Source organism: Monopterus albus, unplaced genomic scaffold, assembly GCF_001952655.1.
Source record: "Monopterus albus unplaced genomic scaffold, M_albus_1.0 scaffold121.1, whole genome shotgun sequence".
In the NCBI taxonomy this organism is placed as follows: Eukaryota; Metazoa; Chordata; class Actinopteri; order Synbranchiformes; family Synbranchidae; genus Monopterus; species Monopterus albus.
In genome coordinates, this window is record NW_018128001.1 from 1,618,095 (window position 1) to 1,638,815 (window position 20,721).

Genomic DNA, 20,721 nt, shown 5'->3' on the forward strand with positions numbered 1-20,721 from the left:
TAATATAGCATACATTGAGTGAGATTATTTTATTATAGTAGTAGTAGGTAGGGTTCTGATCCACACTCCAGTCTAGAAGATGACGGTAATGCCCCTAAAGTTGTTTGTCTACCACTATTGAACAACAGAAGAAGAAGAAAGTCTACTTTCTGTACTGACTGGATTGTCAACTGATGTGTTATAATCTCGCGATAACAGTCGGATTCCCTGCGTGTGCCATTTACAGCGTCGCGCGGAGAAGAGAACGGTTGAAAGGTGACCGTTGACCGATCAGAGCGGTACTTGTTGATTATTACCCACCAACCTGCCGTGTATCCAGGTAAAGCTCCACTTTTCCATCGGTGACAACCACTAACTGGCTGTTGAGCTGGAGAAAAAGACGGTAGATACTGGAATAAACACGGCGGAGGCCTGCTGGTTTCCTGTCAGCTGCCCCGCAGTTAGCATGTTGGAGCATCTGCTAGCTGTTGGTTGTTAACTGCGGAGGCCTCAGGTGTGTTTCACATAAGGTCAAACCGGCTGATATCACATGCACATTGTGCAGATAAAACGGGACTGTCCGGCGGTTGTTAGCTGCGCGGCTAACAGCTAACGTAACTTCCGAGCTGTGACCTGGTTCTCTGACTGAGTCTAAGTAGTTTCCATTGGATTAAAATACCTGTGAAAGGTGTTAAGAATGAAAACTGCGATGTAATGGAAGGCAGGTGTATTTATATAGCACATTTTTCATACGCAAAGGCAAAGTGATTAACAATGTACACAAAACAAAGTGCATACATAGATACAACTATGCAAATTAGATCAAAACATTAAATGCTAATTAAAGCAACAATTTCAGGACAGCACAAAGTAACAACATGCATGTAGCAAACTGTAGATTCTCACTGTTCTCAGCATACTGTGTACCCCTTCGGTCTTCCCAAGACTAACCTCTCAGGGTTGCAACAGTATGTTTTTCATTGTATCATAACCGTCTCAGAATATATCACGGTTTCACGATATTACAGTATGCAATATTACAAAATTACTGTTGGTGTCAGCTACAGTGACCCTCTAATGAATGGGGAAAAGGGTATTTTTATTGCGAGTGGCTGTGATAGTTAACTGAGCTGGACAGAGTAAGAAACATGAAAAAAAACAGCATATAACTATAGCATGTTATATAATGTTAGTTTGCATGTTAGCACCAGTAGTAGAGGAAGTATTCACATCCTTTGCTTAAGTAAAAGTACTATCACACTGCAAAAGTAGCCTACTCTGTTACAAGTAGAAGTCCTGCATTGTTAAGTAAAATGTACTGTCACGAACATGTACTTAAATTATTAAAAGTAGAAGTAGGCTACTCGGTGCAGAAAATGTTATACTATCTATTCTATACAGTTCTACTAAGGAAAGAAAGTTAAACTAGAAAGAAAGTTATGCATTATATTATTAATAGCCTGTCAATCATGTACTGATGTAAAAGCAGGATTTTACTATGGTAGTTTGTGGAGGTGCAGCTCTGGAAAATTATTTTGTATCCAAGTGCAACTACATATTATTTTCATTATGGATCAGCCTGCTGGTTATTTTCTCCAGTAATCGACTGACTGGTTTGTAAAACGTATGACATTAGTGAGACATGGTGTCACAATGCTCCATAAACGATTATCAAAATAGTTGCCCATTTACTGTAGGTGTGCAGAAGTGCAGCCAGTCTGATCCTGTCTGTGCCTTCACTCACGTGTGTGCGTGTGCTGCCCATTTCAGAGTCTGACAGGCAGTCGGGAAGAAAGGTGCACGTGTTGGTTTTTTTCCCCCCTCTTTTTGCTTCAGTACCGGTAATAAGCAAATGTGCATGATATGATAACCATCAATTTTCATATCATGGTGTACTGTGAAACCAGTATATCGCTGCAGCCTTGCCCTCAGTACTTTAACATCAGAGGCAGGCGTACTTTCTTCCGTAAATTTGAAACATCAGTGTCTATACAGTCAGCTAAACAGCAGAGTCAGCTGGTCATTGAGTAATGGAAGAAAGATAAAAGCCGTGCAAAACTGAACAGAATTAAGATCAGTGAAAAAAGAACAGTTGTCAGTTTTAAAAGTGGTTCCAGTTGTGGAAGATCTTAGTCCTAATGGGAGCTGTTTCCAGCTGTGAGTAGCATCATGGCTGAAACACCTTTCACTTTGTTTAGTTGAAACTCTGGGCACCACTAGCTGATCAGTCCCTGCAGATCTGAGACACCTGAGGCTTGTACTCAGCAAACATTTCTCTGATGTATTTTGGGCCCAGACCATTGGGGGACTTGTAGAAAATAAGTTGATTTAACTTTATTTCATCCTCTGAGCTCTTGGCCGATGTGTTCACTTCATGTCGGAATAACTGCCTGTTAGTTCCACGTCTCTTTAAAGAACAAACACATAGGTGACAACACCTGGCAGTTGAAAGTCGGGAACACATGATAGCAGCAACATTACAGTCACACAAACAACAAAGTAGAGCAGAGCCAGGGCAGACTAATCCTCACCGTGCAGAAGGTTTATGATTTAAATACATTTAAAATTAAATAAAGGCCCGGGTGATATGGCCACAAATATCACAATATTTGTTCATATTGATCAATCTGTTGATCAAATAGACGGATTTGCTGGCCATTGCTGTTATATAATTAAACTGATAAATTGAAACACAACATGTACAGAGCTCATACATGTATGACTGATTATTAACATGAAGTGTTTGATGCTCAGTGCTTGTGAATGTGTCTGTGAACTGTGACGATACAAGAGAGAGTCTGATGGCTTTCTGTGTCTGCTCGCTATTTTTCTATCTGTAGACCAGCAGCAGGATGGCAGATGACCTGGAGATTGAGGCGATGCTCGAGGCTCCGTACAGGAAGGTGAGAGTCTGTTTGTCCTGTGTGTCCCTGAGACTCAGCCGGACTCTACTGCTGCTCACACAGCTGCTGATTGTCACCTCACCCAAACCAGAGCCATGTGATCCACATTTACTATATTGTGCAAAGTTTTTAGGCACTGACAGTAAAGTGATGATGCTTGGAATAGTTATTTTTTTCACTGAACTTCAGCCAAAGTGCAATAAAGTTCAAGTTCAAAGTGTTTATTTGTCATATGCACAGTTAGGAAACGTGTTTCCCTGTACATTGAAATTCTTACTTTGCCGTCCACATGAATGCCACAAAATACAAATGAAATATAAAGTAGATAAATAAATAACACAAAATCTAAGGCACTTTAAGCAGCGCAGATGCAGCAATATAATAAAAATATATCAGAATATAACAGAGAATGTATGCTGCATGGGAGCAGCATGTGCAACAGTCAATGTGCAATTATGCATGTGCAAACTGACAATATAAAGAGAACAAATGTAATCCAGACCAGTATTTGCTGTGACCCACTCCCTTTAACCAGCCCCAGTTCTCCAAAGTACACCTTCCCGCACTGTTTCCAGGTACTTGGCAGGTTCTTGTTCCAGCATCTTGGAGAAGCTGCCACAGATCTTCTGTGGATTCAGTCTATCTTATGGGGTTTTTCCATTAGAGGAAACTACCGAAATGTGTGGAGCTACTTTCTATCTGAAAGCCCCCGTCAGGCTGCAGGATGAATCTCGGGCCAGTCAAATGCCTCCTGATGGGACTGATGATAGATAAAGCTCTAAACATCTGAAGTGCCTAAAACCTTCACACAGTACTGAATATATCAGCAGGACACACATATAGATTGTCTGAATGTTGTCCTTTAATATCTGTTTTTTGAACTACAGGGTCTCAGACTGTCTGAGAATTCATGTATGACTGTTGTGCTGTTCAGGTTCCCATTTCTTCAGGTGGAGCGTGGTATCAACCGTGAACACATCATTTATGGATTTTATTCAACAAAGACATATTACACCTGAATGTGTTTGGATGAGAGCTGAGTTGTTTGTGGAGAGCACCTTAAATACTTTGATACAGGGGCTCTGTAGAGACACGTTCACACCTACTGTATGAGAGCACAACTGTCATTTTTCCAAACATCATGAGAGGAAGTATTTAATTTCAGGGTTTTCCCTACCATAGAAAGGCTCTGGTGGAGCGCCTAAGTGTTTTTGCACAGCCCCTAAGCCGAATGAATGTTAAAAGGTGACATGTTAGAATGAATGTAAAAATATTGGTGAGTTATATTGGCTGAAAATTAACGGAGAGGCGACTTGATCTCACAGTAAAACATAAGCTGCAGCAGGATAGCCCCAGCTTGTGACTCTCATCTGTTACACACACTAACATTAACTCCATGACTTAAATTGACGACAGGATAAAATGAAAATCGCTGCTGTCGGGTTTGTGACCTCGCTGCAGCCAATGGAGAACCAGAAAACACCGCCATGCTGTTGGACGAAGATCATTTATAAGGTAAAGAGGCATCACTCTGTAACACCACTGAATAATAAGAGTGAATTAGTGTTTCTGTAGTTCCAACAGCTCCAACATAGGGCAGTGTTTCTCCTAGGTTAGTTGGTCAGGGACAGCGGTCCTGCAACCGAGGTGGGAGGGTGGCATTTGAAAAATGTTCATTTTTTTTTGCCTGGTTTTCGATGGGTGGTTAATGTTTGTCTTTTTAGCATGTCTTCTGTGCTTGCTGGCATGTGGAACTGTGGAAATGCACGGAGCAGGGATAGCTTCCCTCCCCTCTGTAGTGGAAGACATAGACGTATCCTGGCCACTGCTTCCAGGCTCAGGTTCAGTAGTAGTAGGTTCGGTGAGGGCATTGAAAGTTGATAAGAAATTGAAAAAAGCCCATATTTTGGCTTGGTTTTTCTTCTGTGCTCAATGCTTGTTCATGCCAGCTTTGAGTCCGTCCACAAAGAGGACCCATGCGTAGGTCCCTGGGGAGTCAAGGTGCAGGATGTAATGCAGTGCCATGTTGACTGCATCATCCACTGACCTGTTTGGCCAGTAGGCAAACTGCAGGGGGTCTACGATGTCCTTCAGGTGGGCCAACACCAGTCTCTCAAAGGACTTCATAACTACAGATGTCAGGGCGACAGGTCTGTAGTCATTAAGTCCACTGATGGAGGGTTTCTTGGGGACTGGGATGATGGTGGAGAGTTTGAAGCAGGAGGGGACTTCACACAGCTCCAGTCACCTGCTGAAGAGTGTGAAGATGGGGGACAGCTGATCAGTGCACACTTTCAGGCAGGAGGGGGTCACAATGTCTGGTCCTGCCTGTACAGGATCCTGTCCTGACATCTGTAGGCCTCCGTGGCACGATGTTGCTGCTTGAACCAGGGCTTGTCGTCGTTGCATGTGCAGAAGGTCTTGGTGGGAACACATGTCCTCACAAACGCTGGTGTATGACGTCACAGTGTCAGTGAGTTCATCCAGGTCTGTAGATGCAGCCTTAAATACACTGCAGTCTGTGCAATGAAAGCAGGCCTGTAGCTCTGACTTTGCCTGCTCAGTCCATCTCTTTACTGTTTTGACCTCAGGCTTTTCAACTTGTAAGTTTCTGTCTATAGGTTGGTATAAGATGGACCATGCAGTGATCAGAGAGACTGAGGGCTGCATGGGGGACAGAGTGATGGGCGTCTTTTATTACCATGAAGCAGTGGTCCAGTGTGTTTTTGTCCCCGGCGGGACAAATGACGTGCTGTCTGTATTTGGGCAGATCATGGGTTAGATTTGCTTTGTTAAAATCTGATATAATTTGATTTATTTATTCTTTCAAACATGTAACAACAGTCAGTATGTAATCACACATAATTCCAGACATGTCCACAAAAATATTTTCAATTTGCTTATACCTAGTACATGCTTGAATGGAGTAGGAAGAAGTTAGACTTATCTAGTCCTACCCCCTAACATCATCTTATCATCATTGGTTTGAAAGCAGTATTACTACATGGATACATATTCTACATCCACACTCCCATCTGATTAATCATTAAGCCTGTTCTTGCCCATATCTTGATTTTAAGTTTAACTGACCCCTTAAATTATATCCCCCCTCCCTTTCATTAAATAACTTTTGAATTCCATCAGGTAATAAATTTTTCCTGGCTTTATACATAAACACAGCAGTCTTATATCCCACTAAATCGAAAAATGTTAACAATTTAGACTGTATGAAAGCTCCATTGGTGTGATCCCTATACCCCATCTTATGCACAATTCTTATCGCTCTTTTTTGTAATATATACAATGGTTGAAGTGAGCTTTTGTATGTATTTCCCCAGTTTTCAACGCCATACTCTAAGTATGATAAAATCAATGAGGAATACAAAATGCGTAGTGCTTTCCCATCCAAAATATATCTAACCCTTGCCAATATCGATATAATTTTTGCTATTTTATTCTGAACATATCTGATATGAGATTTCCAGGAGAATTTGTCATCAACTATGACACCTAGAAATTTAATTTCATATACTCGTTCTATATTAGCTCCCCCAATTTTCAATTGAAGTTCATTATCTAGTCTACGATTCCCAAATACCATAAATTTAGTTTTATCCATATTCATGGATAGCATATTACTATCACACCATTTCTTTATCTTCTCAAAATCCCCTAGAATAATGAGTGGGGAGCCGGGATGTTTCAGTTCCACGCTAGTTTTCTGTTCAGCTAGGTGGTGTAGTGCGCTAGTGTGGGCCTGCAGACTTATTATACCATCCAACCAGAATGAATGACAAACCTTCTCAGGGAGAATAAAATGGTTTGCAGTTGATGAAGAGAGTCTCTAAATCCATGTTGCAAGTTCTTTCTAACACTGTGACATCTTTACACCAGCCTTCATTTAAATAGAAGCAGATTCTGCCTCCTCTCGTTTTCCCACATAACTCTGCCAATACAATCCACTTTGTGTACCTGGAAGCTCGGTATTTGTATTGTGCTGTCTGAGGTGGAGTCGCTGAGCCAAGTGAAGCATAGAGCAGCAGAGCGTGACAAGTCCATGAGTCCAGTTGATGAGAAGGAGTTCATCTATTTTGTTGTCTAGAGAATGAAGATTCGCTAGATGGATAGACGGGAGCTGCGTCTGGGTCCCCCTCTATCATAACTTAAGCAGGGCCCCTGCTCTCTCCCCCGTCAAAGTCCCATAGAGGGCTGCGGCCCTTCCGACCAGAATGTCCACACACCTTTTTGCATTGTCAAAAATCTGAGAAAGGGTGTTCGGAGGGAGTTTCTCCGGTGAAGGTTATTTGGGATGGGTTGCATAAGACCGAGAAAACGAAGAAAAACATAAACATGAAAGTGTGCGCTACCAAGGCAGCCATACACAGCACCATGACGTTGAATTTTTTTAGATCAAGAAATGTCAGCTGCAACTCAGTCCTACTCTCTTATAGCTTTTTGTGTTGCTGCTTGTGATTGGCTGTGTGGAGTCTCTGAGTGGTATAGTCGGGCTGACCCTGATCATGATGAAGAAGAAGATGATGATGGCGTTCCTTCACAGACTGTCATGAATAAATGCCCATCTATCTCTCTTTGTAGACTTGCATAACGATTTCTCACCTCTACTTCCCTGAATGCCAGTGTGATGTGTCACAAACATGAAGGTAGTAAACAGCCCCCATCATGCATTGCTGTACTGTGGTCCCCATGGTAACATGACTGTGGTTCTTTTGGTAACTGTAAACTGTCACCTGGTTTGGGCTGAACCCCCCCCCTTGATGAGGAACAGCAGAGGATTCTATGAGATGAAGTGTTAGGCAGGAGGGAGAGCAGGAGAGCAAGCGATTAATAATCACAGGAGAACTGTGGCTGTTAGCTGTTAGCTTAGCATAAGCACCATTCTGCATCCTGACTGAGCTTCTAAGATGTCTTCTTTATTCCCTTAATTTTTCTTCTTTGTCAAAACCAACGTTACCCCCAATGCACCCAGAGCTGTGACGGGTGTTTTGAGCTAGTAACGGCTAATGTATCATGTAGCAGAAATGAGGAGCAGCTACAGAGGCCTGGTCAGCCCACATTTGTACCTCTCATGCTTGCGCTGTTCAGACTGAAATGACATTATCAGACTTCACACATCCTTGTCTGGAAGCACTAAAGGATTCATACTTTTAAAACATTCACAACCATATGCACAACATCTGGAACCACACTGAGGTTGACAGACAGTGCAATGAGTCTTTGAAAATGAAGCCGCCATCCTCCCATGTGAGAGACACACAAATGTCCCTAGTAGTGTTGCCACAACAATGAAATTTGTAACTTCAATACAATACCTTGTTGCTCCTTAAGGTGCATTGCTGAATTTGTTGTGTTGGCACCTATCATTAGCACCGCTATAGAGCGGTGCTGTCACCTGGAAGGAAGGAAATCAGTGTAAACCCTGTGATCTGATGCTTGAGGACCAAAACATGTCAAACTGACAGGTGTGTTCCCTGAGCAGGTGAGGGGGTGTCTGAGGTTTAGCGTGCAAGGTGTGTCCTTAGTTCTGGTTCTGGGCTGAGTTGAGTGACTAAGACTCCTGTCTGCTTCAGGGCCCTTCAGAGGAGTCCCAGCACCCAAAACCAGCACAGCATCCACACGGCTGAAGAAGAGCTGGACTGTTGAGTGTCTGTCTGCTGCTGGAGCTCCAGACCAACCCAGACCCACCTCTGACCCCCCACCTAACAGAACAGCCTGTTTCAATGTGACTCTTTAAATTGTGTTTATATTCTCTCTTACCCCTCCCCCACTTCCTGACACCTGAATATTGCATCTGCCTCCTCATGCTGTTCTCTGTCGACCCTGATAGGAGGACACCAAGACCACGAGCCCCGACGGACAGGAGGAGCACAGCAAGAGGTAACAGTGCCTGTCTGTCCACCTGTCTGTCTCTATGCCTGTCCATATCTGAAATCACATAGTGATACGGGAGTGATTTTGGACACAGCTGCCATCTTCCTCTCATCTGTGACAGCTGTAACTCATTGTCTCACAAAGTGATTTAAAACCTGTTATAGTACCCTCAGAAACACCTGCAGGTTAAAATGGACTAACAAGCCTTGAGAGACTCACAGTACACAGACTGAAAACACTCACTAGCCTAGCCACACTCAGGCTACAGTCTACCCATAATGTCTGTCCAGATTCTCAGTAATCCAGGTCATAGTAAGCTGAAAAAATCAACTGGACTAGATTTTTAGGTCAAAGACGTTTCAGCCCTCATCCAAGCCTCTTGGATAAGTATTTTCAGTCTACCCATAATGCAGCACGTTTTGTAGAAGACTGTTACACTGGTTGTCTGTTCATTCAGTAACAATAGTTGATATTGATAGTTTTGCCCTCAAACATAATACGACCATGTCAGAGCCAATGAATGTATTTTTATAGTAAGCCTCGTAGTTTTAGTATCAATACTTCCCTTATAGAAATGTTTTATTCTTGTTTCATTGAGTCTTAATTTCTTCTTTTATTTGCTGGTTTGAGTCACTCTGAAAGATAGCAAAAGGCTGGAACATGTTGTGAGGTTGTGCAGGAAAACTGCTGGCACAAATTTTGCTGAACATGACTCTTTTATAGAGTCAGAGCTTCACAGAAAGCACAGGCTGTCATTGCCGATTGCAGTCATACACTTTTTACTGAGTGTCAACTGCTGCCTTCTGGTCAAAGACATGCGCTACCCAAATACAGGACAAATAGATTTAAGAATTTGTTTCTGATCCCACCACTACTGGTCTTTTAAATGCTATTATGTGATTTCTGCTACTTGTTTTGTGTATTTTGGTGTTTAATGTGTATGGGTGAAGTATTGCAGCAGTTTATTGTTCACTGCTGGCTTTAAGACAAATTTCCTTTCTGGGATAAAGCTGCAGTCATGACAGGAAGCGCAGGAGTCGAGACAGGAAGAGGAGTCAGAGTCGAGAGTGTAAACGCAGTCACAGCAGAGACGGATGGAGAAACCGCAGCAGAGAGAGAGGAGGTCACTACAGAGACCACCATAAGTAGTGAGTCACTGTCTGCAGTTAACCTCTGGTGGCTTGATGCATATATCACACTGAGGTGTGTACAGGTGGTCACTTTTGGTAAGGTTGTTTTTAATAAGTTATTTGATGATATTAAAAAGGCTGTATTTCAGCTGACTGACAGGCCTATAGGTCTGAATGATTAATTGTTAAATTGATAAATTGCAAAAGGCACGATTAAAACTTCCACTAAAATGTGGTTTTAAACACTACGGATTCTAAACAGTGCGAGCAGCTTCCCCATAGGCTTCAGGTGCACACACTGCCCTGCACCACAGGTTTCATGTGAAACCCCCAGAATAAAGAAAGACACCAATAGGTTTCACTTTGGTGCTGCTTGCTGCACTGCAAACCACTACAGCAGTCAGCAAAATGCTGTTCTCCTCACCATTGTCTCCCTCCACTAACTGGGTTCAAGGCTTTGCCACCCAGTTACTGTTTGTACCATTATCATCGTCAAACACTGGGGCAGCAGCAGTAACTGTTGTTGATTCACATGAATAAAAGTAAAAAAAAGAAAGAAGTAAAGATGTGGCAGAGAAAATACATGAAAAAATGTTAAATGCGTCAAATAGCACTAGGAGTGCAGACAACAGAGGATTCAGGACCACAGCTCTGAGTCCAATACAAACATCAATCAAGTTTTAGCCTACAGCATAAGAGGAAGTCACAAGGAAGCTACGGTATGTCCACGCCTGCACTAATCCACCACCAGCTCCTTGGTCTTCCCTACATTAATCTGGAGGCTGTTCTGCAGACACCAATCCACAAAGTCCTGCATCAGTTCTCTGTACCCTTTGTCATTCTCATCTGCAAAGTCATCAGAGAACTTTTGCAGGTGACAGTTCAGTGAGCTGTGCATGAAGTCCGCCGTGTACAGGGTGAAGAGGAACTGTACCAGGAGAGTTCCATGTGGGGCCCCTGTGCTGCTGACTACCATGTCAGACACACAGTCTTGTACCCTCACATACTGCGGTCGGTTCCTGGGGTAGTCCAGAATCCAGTTTGATAGCTGGAGGTCCGCCCCAGTGTGCCTCAGCTTGTCCCTCAGAAGCCTCGGCTGTATGTTGTTGAAGGCACTGGAGATGTCAAAGAACATGATTCTCACAGTGTCCCCAGGCTTCTACAGGTGAGAGAGGGCTCTGTGCAAGAGTTAGATGATGGTGTCATCCACTCCAGTGCTAGGCTGGTTGGCAGATCAAAGCGGGTCTGCCAACCAGCCTGGTCCATGTTCTGACCCAACATCAGAAGGAGTTCTGATGTTGGGTCAGTGCTGCCAGCTCGTCCGTTTTACTGGGGAGAGATCGCGCATTCCCCATGATGATGGCGGGTAGAACTGGTCTGTACAGTCTGCTCCTGGCCCTGTGTAGAGCGCTGTCCATCTCCCACGTATTCTCCTTCTTAGCTTACTGGGAATGTCAGGCCTCTCACGTGGCCATACCGCTGTGTTACAGAGCGCTAAAAGCTGGTCTCTCATGCACACAATAGGTGTCATGGCTCTGTGCTTGATCTGGCACAGTTGTAAACAGAGAAACATGGACCAGGCAAACTCTGCAGTTTAGTGTCCGTAGTGCAATAAAACAAACAGGAAGAACAAACCAGCTACAGAAAATACAAAAATGAGAAGAAAAAAGGGAAAAACTCAGTAGTGAGCCAGAGCTGCTGCTGTAAGAGGCAGCCAGTCCTACAGCACCATCAATTAACATCTGCTTCCTCAACACTGATGCACCATTACAACAACAGGTTCTATAACCTTCTATAACCCTGTGCGAACATCATGTGTCCAGAAACTTGAGGTCAGACTGTGTTTGTGCCTGTGTTTGCAGCCGCTGGCAGTCCAGGAGTAAGAGTCCCTTTAGGAAGGAGAAGAGTCCCAACGGGTGAGTCTGTTTATGGCAGTAAGTTAATGTTGATGTACTACAGTAGGAGATGATGTGTCTTGACCTTTCCTAGCTGTAAAAACTCAGAGTGGTTTTAATGTTTAGGCTGCCCATGGATAACCTGACCCCAGAGAAGCGAGATGCCCGTACAGTGTTCTGTATGCAGCTCGCAGCCAGGATTCGAGCTCGGGACCTGGAGGAATTCTTCTCTGCTGTGGGGAAGGTAACAGCCCTGATGCTGGTCTGTCCCACTTCAGTGTTTTAGCAGGTTATGATACAAAATATTTCTTGGCTCTGAGCGAGAATTTCCTGTGGCCTCACTTGGCTTCAGACCCTCAAAGGCTGTTTCATTGTTGATTAGTTTGCTTGATTTGTAAAACAAAAAAAACAAGCTGAAAAGCAGGAGAGCCCAATACATCATACTTTATCAGATGTCCTGGTTTTTTCTGACAGTTCAAAACACAGATGTTCAGTTGCAGCATGTAAGACAAAGAAAATCTGCCCGTTCTCAAATGCCTGAAATCCCTTGGATATTTGGTATTTTTGCTTAAAGAACAATGTTGATGATTAATTTCTAAAGTAGGCACAGATGAACTAATCAGCTAATCATCTTCTTATTGCAGCTGTGTTTGTTTTGAGGGAGATTTCATTGCAATTGGTGTTCAGGCTGATGGTTTTCAGTGGCGCTGTTGGTGATGGCTGCTGTGGTCCCTCTGTAGGTTCGGGATGTAAGGATGATCTCAGACAGGAACTCCCACAGGTCGAAGGGCATCGCTTACATCGAGTTTGTGGAGGCAAATTCAGTTCCTCTGGCTATCGGACTGACGGGGCAAAGGCTGCTGGGAGTTCCCATCATCGTACAGGCCTCGCAGGTACACCCAGTGCAGTACTGGTTTAGTACAGCCCCTATCAACCAGCCTGCGTTGCATTATGCTTTACAGTGACCGTCACTGCCGTGTCTCAGAGAGGCTCATAGAAAATGTGACCTGTGTTGTCAGGCAGAGAAGAGCCGAGCAGCAGCAGCAGCAGCAGCAGCCGCCAGCAACCTGCAGAGAGAAACGTCAGGGCCAATGAGGTTGTACGTTGGTTCACTGCACTTCAACATCACAGAGAAGATGCTCAGAGGGATCTTTGAGCCATTTGGACAGGTCAGACACAGCTACACACTCAGGCTGAATGATTTTGGAAAATCATCTGTGAAACAGTGATATTCCAATTGTGATGCATATGTACACTCAGTCGACAACCCTCACTCACATTCATCTAATTAAAAACAAAAATATATAAGTTAATAAAAAATGGACAACATAAGAACAAGTACCCGTATCAGCCAAGTAGCCAGTTCCTTCAGTTATGGAGGACACTGGAGGGCAACAGTGAAAACAGCTGATGGGAGAGGTGTGTACTGTCATGTTATACCAGGGGCTGAGGGTTGCCACCTCAGTGTGATAAAATAAGGGACAGTCCCCCACCCCAGATTCCCCGTCCTACATAAATATAACAATACATGACATAGAAAACACCTACATATGAATTATGTTTATGTGAGTTTATGTTGTAGTGTAATTCACTTTACAAACTTACAGCTTCTATGACGATAAACTCAGATTCCTTCTAATACTGTAAAACATGGCTGGTGTTTGTACTGGACTCACTGAACCTACTCTGTTGTATGCATAGTTACTTATGCTGGATGCACAGAACTATTTGAACCATATGGATTTTTTCTGACTGAATAAGCCAAATATTAGTTTTTTAAAACTTATGTTATTCAAGTAAACGAGTCAACAATAGTCACAGCTGCTGCCTCAGAGTTTGATAACATTACAGAGACCAACACATGAACAGTAGCAGGTGGGTCGAGCGGGACCACGCAGACCGTAGTCGGTGGAGGCGGAGGTGAGGGAACCGCAGTGCAGTGAGAGCCTCTGTGCCTGGGAGAAATTCCTTGTATGCGCAGCATACTTGGTGATTAAAGCTAATTCTGATTCTTATTCTGATTCATATATGGCCAGAGCATTTTATTTATCCAAACGGACTATCCTGTATATAAGGTACGGTGGCAACTATATGTATGTATGTATAAGCTTTATTTCAGTCCATATCAGTACAAAAGCAACAATAAAGAATGAGGACAAAACTAAATCACTGTAATTCCCCAATACATAGTGATTAAAACACAAATATTTGTTCCAGTGTTTCCAATGAACCTATAAAGGCCAGTCTATTTAAGATACTTTTTAAATGTTGGAGATTTGTAGTGTTGTTTCCCGTGGTCGCTACCTTAGCTGGGCAGCTTACATCTGGCACATTACCTCTTCCTGCCATGCATCCTCTGGTCTAAAACCAAAATAGGTCCAGACAACTGACATAGTGTTTCACTTTGACATCAATACTGTCTTTTAGTTGACATCTGGGTTTGCTTCTGCTGAGGGTGTTTTCAGTACGACTAGCAGCACCATAGGGAAAATTATTTGTGTTTCTTTGTCCACTCACTCACTTCCTCTGTGGGGACACCATTCAGGTTTTCGTAGCAATTTAAAACACCTTTTCAAGTTTGAAAATGAGTCATTGTTCAGCTCTACTACTACACAATATATACACTACTATACAATATATATAGTATATGAACACATTGATATACATTATACCCACAGACACACAGGTCTGACAGGTCCTTTCTGTGGTTTCTCAGATCGAGAGCATCCAACTGATGATGGACAATGAGACCGGAGGCTCTAAGGGCTATGGCTTCATCACTGTGAGTTCTTTATATCATTGTCATCAAGGTCACATCATCTTATTAGCTATTAATTAGCCTTCTGATTATTTCTTGTTCTAATGCTATGGTCTATATAATGTCTATGTAGCATCAGGATAATGTCAGAAAATACAGCGGTGTCCAAGTTGATGTTTTCAGTTGTCTTTTGTCCAAACCCAAAGATATGGGCGATATGGCAAAATATTTTATCACAGAAATGGTTTTTCATACCAGTCAAGTTGTTATTTCTTAGTATTTAGTTGTTTGATTAACACAGTCGTGCATCAATAAGTATAATTCAGTAATACAGTATACATTCATTATGTATGTGAAATGCGTCATTCTACATAATTGACTACTTTTTACTTTTGGTACTTGAAGTACATTTTGATGTTAATACTTCTGTACTTTTAAATAAGTAACATTTTGAATGCAGGACTTTTACTTGTAACAGAGTATGTTTACACAGATATTGTTACTTTTTCATAAGTAAAGAATCTCAGTACTTCATCTGCCGCTGTTCAGTGATGATGATAAAATGTGAATTTGTTGTTTTCTACTTCACAAATAAAAAAGAAGATAAGTGCTGTGACAAAACTTTGCATTTCTGGATTTCCTCTATTTGTAGGGATTTATTTATGTATTATTTTACAGGCATTATTATAGTTCAGTAATATGAAATGATACCGTGAAAATGAAAGCTCACACATCATACTGAAATGGCCTGAGGAGGTCACAGTCCCAGTGAGAATAGCTGAGTGCTGCCGCTGTGGATCTAAGCCCTCTGTCAAACTGACGGGCACACAGACCTGACTCCAGATGCGCTTTCAGCACTTAGTCACACTACAGATACACTACTGTTGTTGCTCACAGGCTCTTTCTTTTGCTTTCCCCATGGCTCAGTATCCACATGAGTCAGTGCAGCCCTGGATGAAATGTGCAAAGGTTTCTTAAGAGCCAAGAAACTCACTGACTGTTTATGTCAAGACACTATTTATTACATCCATATAAGTCACAGGTGTGGAAACCTAATCTTAATAGGCATTTAGACCTGTGTGTGGCAACCTGTGTATATATTATCATCCCGTCATTTGTATTTTCTCAAAATGGCCAATATTTCACAAATTTTTCCAGGGGTACATAAACTTAGGAGCAGGACTGTATAACATGATAACAGTTTAATAAAATGACATGTTAGTTGTGCCTTGTGCCAGTTTGCAGATGCAGAATGTGCTAAGAAAGCTCTGGAGCAGCTGAACGGCTTTGAGCTGGCAGGCCGGCCTATGAAGGTGGGCCACGTAACAGAGCAGATTGAAGCCTCCGGTGCATCCTCCTTCTTTGACAACGACGAGCTCGAACACCCTGGCATCGACCTGGGAACCAGCGGACGCCTGCAGCTCGTAGCCCGACTCACAGAGGGTGATATACTACCACCTGTCACACCCACCTGTAGACATTAACCTGTATCTGAGCCCACTGACTGTGGTTTTGGTTTTGCAGGTACAGGTCAGATCCCTCCAACTGCTCAGCAGGCTCTGCAGATGAGTGGAGCTATGGCAATAGGGGCCATGGCTGCTGTGTCAGGTACGCACACACCTGTAAGGTTTCTGTTTCTTTCAACAGCTTTGAATGAACACACTTTCAGCGACAGGCACAAGATTATAATGTAGATTACAGTGTAGCGTGGACAGATTTCAAGCTAATACACTGTGTGAGAGTCTGTGTCAAAGCTGAGCTAGACGCTTTGTTAATGTTGCACACTGATAGAAACAAGGCACATTTGAATTTTGTTGTAAGAATCACCTGTATAAAATACATACTCCAACAAAACTATGTGATGATATGTAGCGCTGTGTAGAGTTATTTGAAGTGTGGTTAGTCCTTAAAGAAACTGAACAGTTTGGGATATTTTGGAGAACAGTCTTTTACAGCTGCTCTGCCTTTCAAGCCTCTCAAGGATGACATAGCGTCATTAAAGGGATTTCAGATAGGATGTGGTATGCACTGCGCTTGTCACGGGGGTTGTGCACGGCACAGGGGAGGAGGGTGCATACGTGCAAATCATGCACATTGACCCCCAGTTGCAACTGAAAAGCTTTCCAGGAGGTGGTTAGCAGATATTAACTGGTTTTTCGAGCAACAGACTTGGATGTACTACGTGTCTATGTGTAAACGAAAAGTTTTGGCTTTAGTTGTATTGATGAGGAGGAGTAGGAGACAAGTTGCAGTAAAGAAGAAGAGGGTGTGGGTCCACCAAAATCAGCCTCTCTGCAATTGGACGCATCGAGGTGTCATCACAGAGCGCTCTGCCCAGGTTGAAGTTTGTTTTTTTTTTTGTTTTTTTTACTTCAGCACAGCACGCCAGGACGGCACACATGACCTTGCGACACTGCTCTCAACTCGGTGCAGAGCAGATACATTCTTTTGCTGCACAACACATACTGGGTTCGATAGCGGAGCGTAGCACCCACCACATCCTATCTGAAAGCCCCCTTAATGTCAGATTCTGACTTTACTCGCTGTTGTTACAGTCCTTGTGTTGTTTTAATCCCACACGTTCCATGTGTCTGACCTGTCACACAAATTAAATCAGACTCAGACCCTGGTAACAAGGATCAGTTCACACACAGCAGCAGGAAAAACAGCAGGTGAACTGTTGGTACAGGCCCCAGTTGTTTAGCTGGTGTTGATGTTTGTGATGAAGTTGTTTAATGTGTGTTTCAGCCACTCTGAACCCAGCTCTCACCATGAGCATGAACTCTGCTGCTCTGAATCTGCCCTCTCAGCCACTCGCCACGCACTGCTTCCAGCTGTCCAACATGTTCCACCCCAACAGGTACACACCTGTCTGTGCATCTACCTATCTGTGTATGTACCTGTTCAGTTCAGTTCAATTCAGTTTGATTTGTATAGCGCCAAATTACAACAAAAGTTGTCTCAGGGCACTTTACACAGTCAGGTCCAGACTTTACAGTATTATGAGAAAAACCCAACAAATCCCCCTTGAGTAGCACTTGGTGACAGTGGGGAGGAAAAACTCCCTTTAACGGAAGAAACCTCCGACAGACCCCGGCTCTTGGTGGGCGGCCTCCTGCCTCGACCGGTTGGGGTGAGTGGATAGAGGAGAGACAAAAGAAGAAAAGCAACAAGACACAACAATCAAACACTGATCAGGTCGATGTGGCTGGTGACTGCTCGTCAGAGACATAGAGCTCCAGGGCCAGGGCAACCTGCAGAAAGGTACAGGGAGAGAGAGGACACACTACGGGAGAGAGGAGACACAAAGTTAGTGATGTGTAATGGTGGCATATAGAAGCATAGGGAGAGAGAGGAGAGGAGAGGGGAGAGGAGCTCAGAGCATCATGGGGCCCCCCAGCAGCCTAGGCCTATAGCAGCATAACTAAGGGAAGGCTCAGGGTCACCTGATCCAGCCCTAACTATAAGCTTTATCAAAAAGGAAAGTCTTAAGTCTAATCTTAAAGGTAGAGAGGGTGTCCTGATTTTGGGGACATTGAGCCGGTGAAAGAAGGCAGTTCTAGAGACTTGGTTTATGTGTGATTTAAAGGACATATCCTGGTCAAAAATGACTCCAGGGTTCCTCACAGTAGTACTGGAGGCGAGAGCTTTGTCATCTAGAGTAACTGTATGGTTTGACAGCAGGTTTCTAATAAGATGATGTGATCAGGATGTCACAAGCAGCACTGACATCTAAGAGGACAAGTACAGAGACGAGTCCTTTTTCTGAGGCTAGGAGAAGATCGTTTGTGACTTTCACCAGTGTACCTGTTTGTGCATCTACTTGTCTGTACTCACACTTGTCTGTACACTGACCTGTGTATTACTGTGTACTCACTTCAGTGAGGACACTCCTGGGTGGGAGGTCGATATCCAGCATGATGTTATTGAGGAGTGCAACAGACATGGAGGAGTGGTTCACATCTATGTCGACAAGAACTCTGCTGAGGTACTTTGACCTTTTACCCCTAAACTATGAGCTGAATAGTAATACAGCTGTGGACTACTGTCAGTAGGTTGTCACTGGTCGTCACCAGGAGCATCCACAAGTCTTGTTGTTTCTGACGTGGTCCTCTCTTCATGACAATATGGTCTTTGTCAGAGTGGCATGGGTGTTTACTGTTTCTACTCTCTGTCTGATATTTCCCTGACGTTAACGCAACACATTGTTACAACACAATCAGCGTTACTTTCTCTGTGAAGCATAATGACAAGAACCATAAGCCCCTTTCAGACATGCACTGGAACTCTGAAATTCTCTAGGCATTACCCGCAGGAGCTGTACGTGAGAACGCAAATATTCAAGTGAGTCAACCTGGACCGTAAGTGGACTTTACTCTACTAGCTCCTTCGGATAAAGTCTGCATAAGGACCGAGCGAGCTGGAATGAGCCCATGTGACAATACAGCAGTGTATAGTCCAGAGTATTCACATTGAGCTAGTTGATGACATTGGGTGGGTCACTATCATGTGACCCACGCAAAACAGGACGAATGCAAACATCTGATGGTGAAGAGAAATGGTAATTTACAGTGAAGACACCAACAAAAAGATTCAGGGACTTCTGTCATTAAGAGTCAACACCAGAATCATCAGAGACGTTTAAGGTAGGGCAAGAGGTTAGGTTGTTTTTGACCAAATTATAAACTGGCTGCCTGACCACATCATGTCCTGCTTCCTGCACGCTCTACCCAGGTGCACCCCTCGCGCATAAACTAGACAGTATTTCCAGTAAGTGAGAACACATCTGACATGGACAACCTCCTCTTGTATGCTACATGTATGAAAGGGCAACTCTCGACAAAGTCTGGCCTCAATTCCACGGACATAGTCCAGAGTTTATGTATGAAAACAGCTGAAGAGTATGTATGATGTTTTATCATAGAAAAAAATCACCCTACCTGTACCTGCATGTTGCTCACCTGTTGCTTGGCCCCTCACTTGTCAGTTTGACGTTTGACCTCTTCTTTTACCCCAGGGAAATGTTTACATCAAGTGTCCGTCGATCCCAGCTGCCATGGCTGCCGTCAATGCTTTACATGGAAGGTACTTTGCTGGTAAGACTTCCTTTCACATGACACCTGTTCTATGGACCAATCAGATATCAGTTCTGATGTCTCTCCTGTTGTTTCAGGGAAGATGATCACAGCGGCCTACATCCCCCTACCTACCTACCACAACCTGTTCCCAGAGTCTGTCACCGCCACACAGCTGCTGCTGGCCCCACCACCTCGGCGGTGACTCACTAGCAGTGCTGCCCTCTGATTGGAAACTGGACATGAGTCTGCCTCTCTTTTATAACCTCCTTTCCTATGGGTTGACACAGACAAGTCAGTCCTGATCAATGGCAGCAACAGATGCTGTTTGTTTGTTTTAGTCAGGACACACTCAAGTTTCCTGTTTATTCTCATTTCCGTTTTTATGAATATTGTCCAATGATTGAGCTCCGTGACCTATGAGGAGGCTGGCTTATGAAGATGTAGTCAGCTGATTGGTTGGTTGAAGCCGTTTGGTATTTAACTCTTTTCTAATCAAGAGTTGGTTTTGTAAAATCATTGATTAAATTTTATTTTGAAGTCATTAAGAGCTAATATGTTTTCTTTGTTCACATTCTTTCATAAAATAATTGTTGGACCATGCTCACTGAGCGTACTGGATTCTGTTTGGCTGGAAGGTGAGGTTTAACTACTGGAACTCTTTACTGTCAGGATGTCCCAGTGAATGAATGTCACTTTTGGCTTTTTCTCATTAGGAGTCGCCACAGCGAATCGTCAGTGTCACGATGTTGCATGTTGACATTTGGCACGTGTTTTACGCCAGATGCCCTTCCTGATGCAACCCTGACTCGAACCCGGGCCGTGGCAGCGAGAGCGCTGTGCCCAGTAAGTCCCTAAAAAGCCTCCATCCATCCATTTTCCTCCGCTTATCCGGAACTGGGTCGTGGGGGCAGCAGTCTAAGCAAAGATGCCCAGACTTCCCTCTCTCCAGACACTTCCTCCAACTCCTCTGGGGGAATGCCAAGGCGTTCCCGGGCCAGCCGAGAGACATAGTCTCTCCAGCATGTCCTAGGTCTTCCCCGGGGCCTCCTCCCGGTGGGACATGCCCGGAACACCTCCCTAGGAAGGCGC

At 43.7% G+C, this 20,721-nt stretch overlaps 1 protein-coding gene across 4 annotated transcripts; it reads left to right on the forward strand.

Moving 5' to 3' along the window:
• Positions 1–140: 140 nt before the first annotated feature.
• On the forward strand, positions 141–20,179 carry LOC109966901 (RNA-binding protein 39-like). Of its 4 annotated transcripts, none has more exons than XM_020612126.1 (16): positions 148–319; positions 2,820–2,882; positions 4,299–4,397; positions 8,728–8,777; positions 9,782–9,919; positions 11,764–11,817; positions 11,923–12,040; positions 12,537–12,689; positions 12,816–12,965; positions 14,513–14,578; positions 15,793–15,997; positions 16,079–16,162; positions 17,303–17,414; positions 18,437–18,542; positions 19,572–19,650; positions 19,728–20,179. In XM_020612126.1, exons 2-16 carry the CDS (start codon positions 2,832–2,834, stop codon positions 19,832–19,834), a joined length of 1,572 nt encoding a protein of 523 aa, XP_020467782.1. In that variant the 5' UTR covers positions 148–319; positions 2,820–2,831; the 3' UTR covers positions 19,835–20,179. The 4 variants fall into 4 exon arrangements, with proteins under 4 accessions (XP_020467784.1, XP_020467782.1, XP_020467783.1 ...); XM_020612127.1 differs by lacking the exon at positions 148–319 and adding an exon at positions 326–493; XM_020612128.1 differs by lacking the exon at positions 18,437–18,542 and having other exon boundaries at positions 141–319; positions 19,728–19,819.
• The last annotated feature ends 542 nt before the right edge of the window (positions 20,180–20,721 follow it).

Bases quoted from the DNA above. Each gene is read 5' to 3' on its own strand.
- LOC109966901 (XM_020612126.1), top strand. From the start codon at position 2,832: ATGGCAGATGACCTGGAGATTGAGGCGATGCTCGAGGCTCCGTACAGG. The intron at 8,778-9,781 runs GTAACAGTGCCT...TCTGGGATAAAG, and splicing joins CAGGAGGAGCACAGCAAGAG to CTGCAGTCATGACAGGAAGC. The intron at 19,651-19,727 runs GTAAGACTTCCT...CTGTTGTTTCAG, and splicing joins ACATGGAAGGTACTTTGCTG to GGAAGATGATCACAGCGGCC.